The sequence below is a fragment of the Echiichthys vipera genome, assembly GCF_963691815.1.
Source record: "Echiichthys vipera genome assembly, chromosome: 18".
NCBI lineage: Eukaryota > Metazoa > Chordata > Actinopteri > Perciformes > Trachinidae > Echiichthys > Echiichthys vipera.
This window is the reverse complement of record NC_139843.1, coordinates 438,901-449,940: the sequence shown is the minus strand read 5'-3', so window position 1 is coordinate 449,940 and position 11,040 is coordinate 438,901. Positions and strand designations below refer to the sequence as shown.

General features: G+C 51.3%; 2 protein-coding genes across 2 annotated transcripts in view; one reads left to right on the top strand and one right to left on the bottom strand.

Annotated features, from left to right (window-relative positions):
* Window positions 1-3,916, top strand: part of noc3l (NOC3-like DNA replication regulator) — a gene marked incomplete at its 5' end in the record, with an annotated part of 13,621 nt that extends 9,705 nt beyond the window's left edge. Inside the window, 3 exon segments of the mRNA XM_083933346.1 lie at window positions 2-99; window positions 561-645; window positions 3,740-3,916. Coding sequence (XP_083789472.1) covers window positions 2-99; window positions 561-645; window positions 3,740-3,892 — 336 coding nt within the window. The 3' untranslated portion in view covers window positions 3,893-3,916.
* A 41-nt stretch (window positions 3,917-3,957) lies between these two features.
* On the bottom strand, window positions 3,958-10,601 carry nudt13 (nudix (nucleoside diphosphate linked moiety X)-type motif 13). The gene is given in 9 exon segments (XM_083932835.1): window positions 3,958-4,698; window positions 4,899-5,038; window positions 5,041-5,052; window positions 6,536-6,647; window positions 6,757-6,882; window positions 7,696-7,802; window positions 7,878-7,985; window positions 8,934-9,076; window positions 9,201-10,601. Coding segments are annotated over 9 exon segments (1,011 nt in total). The 5' UTR covers window positions 9,272-10,601; the 3' UTR covers window positions 3,958-4,506.
* Between the last annotated feature and the right edge of the window lie 439 nt (window positions 10,602-11,040).

Here is an 11,040-nt window from a genome sequence, read left to right as displayed (position 1 = left end):
GAGACATTACCACCCGGTGGTGCGGAGGTTGGCGGTGCATCTGAGTCACGGAGCTCCGAGTGACGGGACGGCGTCGCTGAACGTAGAGCTGAGCCGCAGGTACGTTTACACGTGTGTGTGTGTCTGTGTGTGTGTGTGTCTCTCTGTGTGTGTGTGTGTCTCTCTGTGTGTGTGTGTGTCTGTGTGTGTCTGTGTGTGTGTGTGTGTTTTCACTGCCTTTGGGAACAGGAAGTTAATTAATATCAAAGTGTGTGAGAAGAAGAAGAAGTTTGATTCTAGTTAAAGTTCATTGAGGCTCGATCAAAAAGCTGTTTTCATCCAATGGTTTCAGGTTGATGTGGTTTCTGGTTTTATTATATATATTTTATATATTTTATCTAATATGGATGAATCCCTCCAGAGACATGAATTTAACTTTGTTTTACATTCTCTAAGTTTGTTTTCTGTATTGATGATTGCAGCAGTGTCGGGTCACTTCCTGTCTGTTTGTTTTACTTCCTGACTATGTGTGGTCACTTCCTGTCTGTGGTCACTTCCTGTCTGTGGTCACTTCCTGTCAGGTCTCCGCTGGAGCTGTTTAACGCCTACAGCGTCAGGGACATGACCTTTAACCCCCCTGTGGCTCCGCCCGGCAGCAGGAAGAAGGTAAAGACGCTCGCACACGCTCATCGTCACGCCGCTTTCATCTTTTCTTAATAAAGTTTAATACGTTTGAACTTTTCACAAAACAACAAACAAACACAAAACTTTACTTTACAAGGCACGAAACTCCGACCAGCACGAAAACATTCAGCGTTCATGAATCTGTGACGTCACAGGGGTCGCTGTGACGTCACAGAGGTCGCTTCGACATCACAGAGGTGGCTGTGACATCACAGAGGTGGCTGTGACGTCACCGAGGTGGCTGTGATGTCACCGAGGTGGCTGTGATGTCACAGGGGTGGCTGTGACATCACAGGGGTGGCTGTGACATCACCGAGGTGGCTGTGACATCACAGGGGTGGCTGTGACATCACCGAGGTGGCTGTGACATCACAAAGTTCATCGGTTTGAATTAAAATGGTTCTACAGGACCGGTTCTGTCTCAGGTTCTGTCCAGAGAAGAAAACATTTAAGGTTCAGATGTCGTGGTTCTCTTCAGTCAGTAGAACCACGAAACGCCCGGGTCCTGGTCCTGGTGTCAATAAGGCGGGTCCTGGTCCTGGCGTGTCCTGGTCATGGCGTGTCCTGGTCCTGGCGTGTCCTGGTCCTGGCGGGTCCTGGTCCTGGCGTGTCCTGGTCCTGGCGTGTCCTGGTCCTGGCGGGTCCTGGTCCTGGCGTGTCCTGGTCCTGGCGTGTCCTGGTCCTGGCGGGTCCTGGTCCTGGTCCTGGTCCTGGCGGGTCCTGGTCCGGGTCTCAGTAGTGCAGGACGCTGTAGAACCTGACCCGGTCGTCGTCGTCCTGCAGCTCCATCACAGCGGACTGCTGGATCGGGTTCTGCTCCAGAGTCCTCACCCGGGTCTCCAGCTGCTGCACGGAGCGCTTCAGGGCGGCGTTCTCCCTCAGCAGGTCCTCCACGTCCTGCAGGGTCAGGTCTGTGCCCACCCCCCTGTCCTCAGACCTGGACCCGAACCTGCTGTCAGACCTGGACCCGCTGTCAGACATGGACCTGACCTCAGACCTGGGCCGGTCCTCAGACCTGGGCCTGTCCTCAGACCTGGACCCGGACCTGCTGTCAGACCCGGGCCTGTCCTCAGACCTGGGCCGGTCCTCAGACCTGGGCCTGTCCTCAGACCCGGGCCGGTCCTCAGACCTGGACCCGGACCTGCTGTCAGACCCGGGCCTGTCCTCAGACCTGGACCTGGGCCTGTCCTCAGACCCGGGCCGGTCCTCAGAGACGGGGACCTCGTCAGGAGCCTCCTGTTTGATGGTGGTCTGGACTCTTCTGGATCCTTTGGGCCTGGTGGGTCTGAGGGGGCAGCAGTGAGGGGACGTAGTCCGGGTGGAGAGGGTCCCTTCGAGGGTCTCCCCTGCACCAGGACCACAGATAAATTTATATTTATGTTTTTATATTAAAATAATAATAAAGTTATTACAGACGTCAAACGCTGCAGAGGAACACAAGCTGAACATTTGCTCAGAGGCTCTGGGCAGAGCCCTGCAGCTGAACCAGCACCTCACAGGGACCAGGTCTCTCAGGGCGCCCTCACGCACGTGTACGAGCACGAGCAGAAGTTTAATAATAATAATAATAACAAATATAATAATTGATAATATTAGTAATGATACATGTCTTAATAATAACGCTGACCTGTGATGAAGTGAGCTTAACATTAATAACAATAATAATAATATTAATAATATAATAACAATAATAAACCAACGCTGACCTGTGATGAAGTGCGAGCTGCAGACTCTGGAGTTCACCGTCGGGCTCCAGTTGTCCCGGTTCACGGCTTCGGTCCAAATCCGCCTCTGGTTCGGTTCTTTCGGGAACCGGAACACTTTGATCTGGGACAGGAGGTTCGTTCCTGGACGGAGGGAACAGCCCGCGACACTGCAGCACGGGCCCAGCTTCGCCATGGCCCCGGGGCTGGAGCGGACCCCGAAGACCCGGTCCCGGTCTGTAGCGGACCCCAAAGACCCGGTCCCTGACTGTAGCGGACCCAAAAGACCCGGTCCCCTGACTGTAGCGGACCCAAAAGACCCGGTCCCGGACTGTAAAGATCCGGTCCCCGGACTGTAGCGGACCGTAAAGACCCGGTCCCGGACTGTAGCGGACCGTAAAGACCCGGTCCCGGACTGTAGCGGACCGTAAAGACCCGGTCCCGGACTGTAAAGACCCGGTCCCGGACTGTAGCGGACCCCTAAAGACCCGGTCCTGGACTCTTTAGACCCGGTCCCGGACTGTAAAGACCCGGTCCCGGACTGAAGCGGACCGTAAAGACCCGGTCCCGGACGATCGTCCTGTTTACATCTGCACCGGAAGTGCTTGTTCTTCTTCGGTGGTGTTGGCGCGTCGCTGCTGCAGCACTTCCGGCTGAAGCCGCGGTGTTTTTAATAAAATATTATTTTATTTATTTATTTATAAGTAAATCATTTATTCAGAACACGCTACAGGAAATAAAACAATAATAAATAAAATAAAAATATTTTTTATGAATTATTTCCGACTTCAAATAAAATAAAAAACCACAGAAACTTAAATGAGTTTAAGAGAAAAAACCTGAAAAAACAAAATAAAACGAGTTTCACTTCTTTAATCTTTAATCTAATCAGTTATTCACATGTACAATAATAAATCTGATACGATTCATTAAATAATATAAAATATATCAATGAATCTAATTCTTAGTCCTACGTGTAAACACACACACACACATTATATATATATATATTATATATATATTTATTTATTTAACCACCAATATACATATTTAGCCATATTTATTCACAGTATTATTGTTTGTTTTTTTAAAGCCCTTCCTCGTCTTTGAACCTTTTTAAAAATAATAAATTGTTTTTCTTTGAAACAAAACTAAAAAATCTGTAAAAAAAAAACAATAAAATACAAATAAAACATTTAAATCAAATTTTTCATATCAAGACGGATTTATTAATTAATTTACTTCACCCAGTTTGAACTTTATTGAACGGCTCATTTACATATTTAAGCATTAAACTGATATAAAATAAAAGCTGAAACGTGTTTATTCATAAATCTTTGATCAGATTCAAACTTGTGTGTTTGTTTCTTCAGGATCGTTTCGTGTCCGGAGCGTCGCTGCTGGACGCCGAGCTGCAGAGACGCGCCGCCATCGCCCTGAGCAGCGGCGAGGAGGCGGAGCTCGACTTCACCACACACACACACACACAGCTCCTTCAAAATAAAAGCCTAGAGTGTCAGCTGTAGGTGAGCAGTTTATGAAAGTCACAAGAATCAGATTCAGTCAAAGTTTTATTTGTTACATTAAAAATAAAAGTTGTTTTTTGAAGCAGAGGTCTGTCGTGGTTTTTCTGAGCAGCAGGGGGGTGTTCCTGTTCCTGACCTAACACCCTTTCACAATAAGACTTCCTGTCGGAGCCTGGTGTTCCCGTTGTTGACCCAACACCCTTTCAGAATAAGACTTCCTGTGGGAGTTCCTGAACAGAGTTTTTAAAAACATCATCTTTGACCTTTGTCCTCTTTCTAACTGAGCACAGAGCTGATCCTGATCCTGATCCTGATCCTGATCCTGATCCTGGTCCTGGTCCTGATCCTGATCCTGATCCTGGTCCTGGTCCTGATCCTGATCCTGATCCTGGTCCTGTCCCTGATTCTTCACATGTTCGGACCTTGGTTCTGTTTGTGTGGACCCAGAACTCTTATTTTGAAAGGGTGTTAGGTCACAACAGACGTGGGTGGATTCTTTGTTTTAAAAAGAGCTTTTCTTGTGACGAACGCCTCCGTCTAAAACCTGGTTCAGGATTCACGGTCCTTCGTGGTCTCAGGACGCCCTGGGACCTTCAGCTGGACCGTGGACTCCGTTACTCGGCCTCCTCGCTGCGGCGCCGGTCCACCCACTCTCTGATGAGGCGGTTGGCGACGGCGTGTCTTGGAGGGAGCCAGAGCGCGGGGGGCTCTCCTCTGCGGGGCGGCGGCTTCAGCTGCAGGGCCGAGATGATTTCCTCCAGACTGAACCAGCGAGCGTCCTCCAGCTCCGCCCGGTCCACGGACAACTGCACCACACACGGACAGGCGGCGTTAAGGTCGAGCCCGGCGTTCCTCAGGGCTCAGCGCTCGGCCCTCTACGCTTCACTGAACACACGCTTTCTAAGTATCTATATTTAAATATTATCTAATGCCTCATTTACATATTTGAACATTAGAGTTGGTTCACAACAAGACCTTTAATTTGAAAGGTGTCACCTGAGCTCACCTGAGTGTGGGCGGGGCTAACAGAGGCGTGGCAGCCAATCATGAAGGAGCTGTGAGGAAACGGCCAGTGCTGCGAGGAGCTGTAGGAGACGCTGTGGACCTCCAGACCCACCTCCTCCGCCACCTCCCTGCTCAGAGTCCCTCCACAGTCTCACCTGGGACCACAGAGAGACAGGTGAGTGTGTGGACAGGTGAGACAGTAGACAGGTGAGTGTGTGGACAGGTGAGCGTGTGGACAGGTGAGTGTGTGGACAGGTGAGTGTGTGGACAGGTGAGTCTATGGACAGGTGAGACAGTAGACAGGTGAGTGTGTGGACAGGTGAGTGTGTGGACAGGTGAGACTGTGGACAGGTGAGTGTGTGGACAGGTGAGCGTGTAGACAGGTGAGTGTGTGGACAGGTGAGTCAGTGGACAGGTGAGTCTGTGGACATGTGAGTGTGTGGACAGGTGAGTGTGTGGACAGGTGAGTCTGTGGACAGGTGAGTCTGTGGACAGGTGAGCGTGTGGACAGGTGAGTCTGTAGACAGGTGAGACTGTAGACAGGTGAGACTGTGGACAGGTGAGTGTGTGGACAGGTGAGTCTGTGGACAGGTGAGACAGTAGACAGGTGAGTGTGTGGACAGGTGAGACAGTAGACAGGTGAGTGTGTGGACAGGTGAGTGTGTGGACAGGTGAGACTGTGGACAGGTGAGACAGTAGACAGGTGAGTGTGTGGACAGGTGAGTGTGTGGACAGGTGAGTCTGTGGACAGGTGAGTGTGTGGACAGGTGAGTGTGTGGACAGGTGAGACTGTGGACAGGTGAGTGTGTGGACAGGTGAGTGTGAGGACAGGTGAGTCTGGACAGGTGAGTGTGTGGACAGGTGAGACAGTGGGACAGGTGAGTGTGGACAGGTGAGTGGGTGGACAGGTGAGTGTGAGACAGGTGAGTGTGTGGACAGGTGAGTGTGAGGACAGGTGAGTCTGTGGACAGGTGAGACTGTGGACAGGTGAGTGTGTGGACAGGTGAGTGTGTGGACAGGTGAGTCTGTGGACAGGTGAGTCTATGGACAGGTGAGACAGTAGACAGGTGAGTGTGTGGACAGGTGAGACAGTAGACAGGTGAGTGTGTAGACAGGTGAGTGTGTGGACAGGTGAGTCTATGGACAGGTGAGACAGTAGACAGGTGAGTCTGTGGACAGGTGAGCGTGTGGACAGGTGAGTCTGAGGACAGTTGAGTGTGTAGACAGGTGAGTGTGTGGACAGGTGAGTCTGTAGACAGGTGAGTGTGTGGACAGGTGAGACTGTGGACAGGTGAGTGTGTGGACAGGTGAGTGTGTGGACAGGTGAGTGTGAGGACAGGTGAGTGTGAGGACAGGTGAGTGTGTGGACAGGTGAGTCTGTAGACAGGTGAGTGTGTGGACAGGTGAGTCTGTGGACAGGTGAGACTGTGGACAGGTGAGTGTGAGGACAGGTGAGTGTGTAGACAGGTGAGTGTGAGGACAGGTGAGTGTGTGGACAGGTGAGTGTGTGGACAGGTGAGTGTGAGGACAGGTGAGTCTGAGGACAGGTGAGTGTGTGGACAGGTGAGACAGTGGACAGGTGAGACAGTGGACAGGTGAGTGTGTGGACAGGTGAGTGTGTGGACAGGTAGGACTGACCCATGTCACAGAATCCGGCCAGGGCGCTGTACATCCCCCGAGGGAAGGACGCCTGCCGTCCTAACAAACACCGTTTCCCATCAGACACCAGGACGATGACCACCGGAGACATCTGGAGGAAGACCAGGACACACCCGTCAGAACCGGTCCAGTCCAGGTCCAGACCACCGGAGACCAGCTGGTCTGGACCTGGTCTGGGTCCGTCAGGTGGGCTCGGTTACCTTGGGATAGTAGACGATGCCGGAGCTGCGGCAGACTCTCTGACTTCCTGCCTGGTTGCGGTGGGTTGGACCGCCGGTGGCGCTGCAGAAGCCGTTGGTTTGATGCCAGCGCAGCAGAGCCTGACCCTGAAGGACAGAACCGGGTCAGGATCTGACAACCAGGATCCGGTTCAGAGTCTAATCTGGAACCAGTTCTATTTGTGTTTTGTCAAACGACTTTCCTTCTCCAGGAGAACTGGATCCAGAGAGCACCAACACCAGAACCAGAACTGTTTTTACCCGGCTCTGAGATCATCGGAACCAACAACTATGGTACCTGAGGTTCTGTGGTTCTGTACCTGAGGATCTGTACCTGAGGTTCTGTACCTGAGGTTCTGTATCTGAGGCTCTGAGGTTCTGTGGTTCTGTATCTGAGGTTCTGTATCTGAGGCTCTGAGGTTCTGAGGTTCTGTACCTGAGGTTCTGTATCTGAGGCTCTGAGGTTCTGTACCTGAGGTTCTGAGGTTCTGTACCTGAGGCTCTGAGGTTCTGTACCTGAGGTTCTGAGGTTCTGTGGTTCTGTATCTGAGGTTCTGTACCTGTGGTTCTGAGGTTTTGTACCTGAGGTTCTGTATCTGAGGTTCTGTACCTGAGGCTCTGAGGTTCTGTACCTGAGGTTCTGTACCTGTGGTTCTGTACCTGAGGTTCTGTACCTGTGGTTCTGAGGTTCTGTACCTGTGGGTTCTGAGGCTCTGAGGTTCTGTATCTGAGGCTCTGAGGTTCTGTACCTGTGGTTCTGAGGTTCTGTACCTGTGGTTCTGTGGTTCTGTACCTGTGGTTCTGTGGTTCTGTACCTACCTGTTGGTCTGATGCCAGCGCAGCAGAGCCTGACGCTGAAGGACAGAACTCGGTCAGGACCTGTGACAACCACAAACACCACCTGGCAGAACCAGAACCCACCTTGGCCACCAGGGGCGCCGCCGCTCCGGTCAGAAGGAAGAACGCTCTCCTCAGTTCTACGAAGTTCCCTCCCGACGCTTCTTCGACTGCCGCCTGGTCCAGTTCTCCTGCAACACCAGAACACGTTGAGCCCACACAGGAGCACACGGTGCATTCAGGGACTCACTTGGAGGTGTTCTTACCGACGTCCAGGCAGAACTGAGCCTGGTTCTGTTCAGAGCAGCCGATCAGAACCGACTCCTTCAGCAGGGTTCTGTCTGAGCCCAGTCTCTCCAGGATCGACCGCACGTCTGCAACACAAAACACTGATCAGGAGGGTTCGAACACGACGCACCTGAGGTGGTTCAGGTTCCCCGCCCCGAGTTCTACAAGGTTCTACAGAGGTTCTGTTTCTCAGTTACTCCTTTTCCATCCAGACAGTTCTGAGGCCGGTTCTGAGTCTAATCTGGAACCAGTTCTTCTCAACCAGGAGAACCTTAGAACCAAGAACTGTTTATATCAGGGTCCGAGATCATCGGGACCAACAACTAGGGTACCTGAGGTTCTGCTCCTGAGGTTCTGCTCCTGTGGTTCTGTTCCTCATGTTCTGTTCCTGAGGTTCTGTTCCTGAGGTTCTGGTCCTGAGGTTCTGTTCCTGAGGTTCTGTCCCTGAGGTTCTGTACCTGTGGTTCTGTTCCTCATGTTCTGTTCCTGAGGTTCTGTTCCTGAGGTTCTGTACCTGTGGTTCTGTCCCTGAGGTTCTGGTCCTGAGGTTCTGTACCTGAGGTTCTGTTCCTGAGGTTCTGGTCCTGAGGTTCTGTACCTGTGGTTCTGGTCCTGAGGTTCTGTACCTGAGGTTCTGGTCCTGAGGTTCTGTACCTGTGGTTCTGGTCCTGAGGTTCTGTACCTGAGGTTCTGGTCCTGAGGTTCTGTATCTGAGGTTCTGGTCCTGAGGTTCTGTATCTGAGGTTCTGGTCCTGAGGTTCTGTACCTGAGGTTCTGGTCCTGAGGTTCTGTATCTGAGGTTCTGTATCTGAGGTTCTGGTCCTGAGGTTCTGTACCTGAGGTTCTGGTCCTGAGGTTCTGTACCTGAGGTTCTGTACCTGAGGTTCTGGTCCTGAGTTTCTGGTCCTGAGGTTCTGTACCTGTGGTTCTGGTCCTGAGGTTCTGTACCTGAGGTTCTGTACCTGAGGTTCTGTACCTGAGGTTCTGGTCCTGAGGTTCTGTGTGCTGCAGGCTCTGGTCCTGAGGTTCTGTACCTGCGGTTCTGAGTGCTGCAGGTCTGAGGGTTCCCGGCTCCGTGTGCTGCAGCAGAGGAACCAGACGGTGGAACAGGAAGACGTGAGCGTCCTGCAGAGCGGCGTCACACGCGTCATCGTCCTCCTTCAGCCGGTTCAAGAACCTGAAAGGATCAAAGAGGCGGCGCCGTGTTTGAGCAGGAACCCAAACCCGGTTCCTCTGCTCACACGCCGCCGTGACACAGACAGGAACCAACATCAATCATCACGTCTCCATAGTTACGGGACCTCATCCTGGAGACGAAGCCTGAGCAGCATCGGGTCGACCAATGAGAAGGAAGCTTCAGACGTCTCAACATGGCCGCCACCGCACCGGGCTGGAGCCTAGCTTAGCACAAAGACTGTTAGCAGGGGGAACTGTTAGCTTAGCTTAGCACAAAGACTGTTAGCAGGGGGAACTGTTAGCCTAGCTTAGCACAAAGACTGTTAGCAGGGGGAACTGTTAGCCTAGCTTAGCACAAAGACTGGACACAGAGGGAGCTGTTAGCCTAGCTTAGCACAAAGCCTGGACACAGAGGGAACTGTTAGCCTAGCTTAGCACAAAGCCTGGACACAGAGGGAGCTGTTAGCCTAGCTTAGCACAAAGACTGGGAGCAAAGGGAGCTGTTAGCCTAGCTTAGCACAAAGCCTGGACACAGAGGGAGCTGTTAGCCTAGCTTAGCACAAAGAATGGACACAGAGGGAGCTGTTAGTCTAGCTTAGCACAAAGAATGGACAGAGAGGGAGCTGTTAGCCTAGCTTAGCACAAAAAATGGACACAGAGGGAGCTGTTAGCCTAGCTTAGCACAAAGCCTGGACACAGAGGGAGCTGTTAGCCTAGCTTAGCACAAAGACTGGATACAGAGGGAGCTGTTAGCCTAGCTTAGCACAAAGCCTGGACACAGAGGGAGCTGTTAGCCTAGCTTAGCACAAAGAATGGACACAGAGGGAGCTGTTAGCCTAGCTTAGCACAAAGAATGGACACAGAGGGAGCTGTTAGCCTAGCTTAGCACAAAGAATGGACACAGAGGGAGCTGTTAGCCTAGCTTAGCACAAAGACAGTGAGCAGGGGGAGCTGTTAGCCTAGCTTAGCACAAAGACAGTGAGCAGGGGGAGCTGTTAGCCTAGCTTAGCACAAAGACAGTGAGCAGGGGGAGCTGTTAGCCTAGCTTAGCACAAAGACAGTGAGCAGGGGAGCTGTTAGCCTAGCTTAGCACAAAGACAGTGAGCAGGGGGAGCTGTTAGCCTAGCTTAGCACAAAGACAGTGAGCAGGGGGAGCTGTTAGCCTAGCTTAGCACAAAGACAGTGAGCAGGGGGAGCTGTTAGCCTAGCTTAGCACAAAGACAGTGAGCAGGGGAGCTGTTAGCCTAGCTTAGCACAAAGACAGTGAGCAGGGGGAGCTGTTAGCCTAGCTTAGCACAAAGACAGTGAGCAGGGGAGCTGTTAGCCTAGCTTAGCACAAAGACAGTGAACAGGGGTAGCTGTTAGCCTAGCTTAGCACAAAGACAGTGAGCAGGGGAGCTGTTAGCCTAGCTTAGCACAAAGACAGTGAGCAGAGGTGAGAACGCGCCCGTGTTAGATAAAGTTGCGGATGTTTGACACAAAAACCAAACCCCCTTTAAAAAAAGTGACATTTTAAACTTTGTTTTGTTTCCAGAAACATTTTCAATAATTAAACATTAGTTTTAAATAATCATCTGATTCTTCAGGCTCCTCTCGTCAGTTCGGCTCCGGTTTAAAGGAACAGACGAGTTTATTTAACCAGAATTACGTCAGAGTTATGACATCACTGTCCGTTTCCCCGCACACACCAACGTTTGCGTTCGTGTTAAACAACAAGGGAGTTTGGTTTAAATCATGAGTAATGATTAAAACAGTTTAAATCATAAATGAACTTTAAAACAGTTTAAATCATGAGTGAACTTTAAAACAGTTTAAATCATAAATGAACTTTAAAACAGTTTAAATCATGAGTGAACTTTACTGTCTGTGTTGACGGCGGAAGCGGAAGCGGCGTCTCTTCTTCTTCTTCTGCTGTTTATTCTGCAGCAGAAGCGACGCCGCCCCCTGCAGGAAGCAACAGAAACA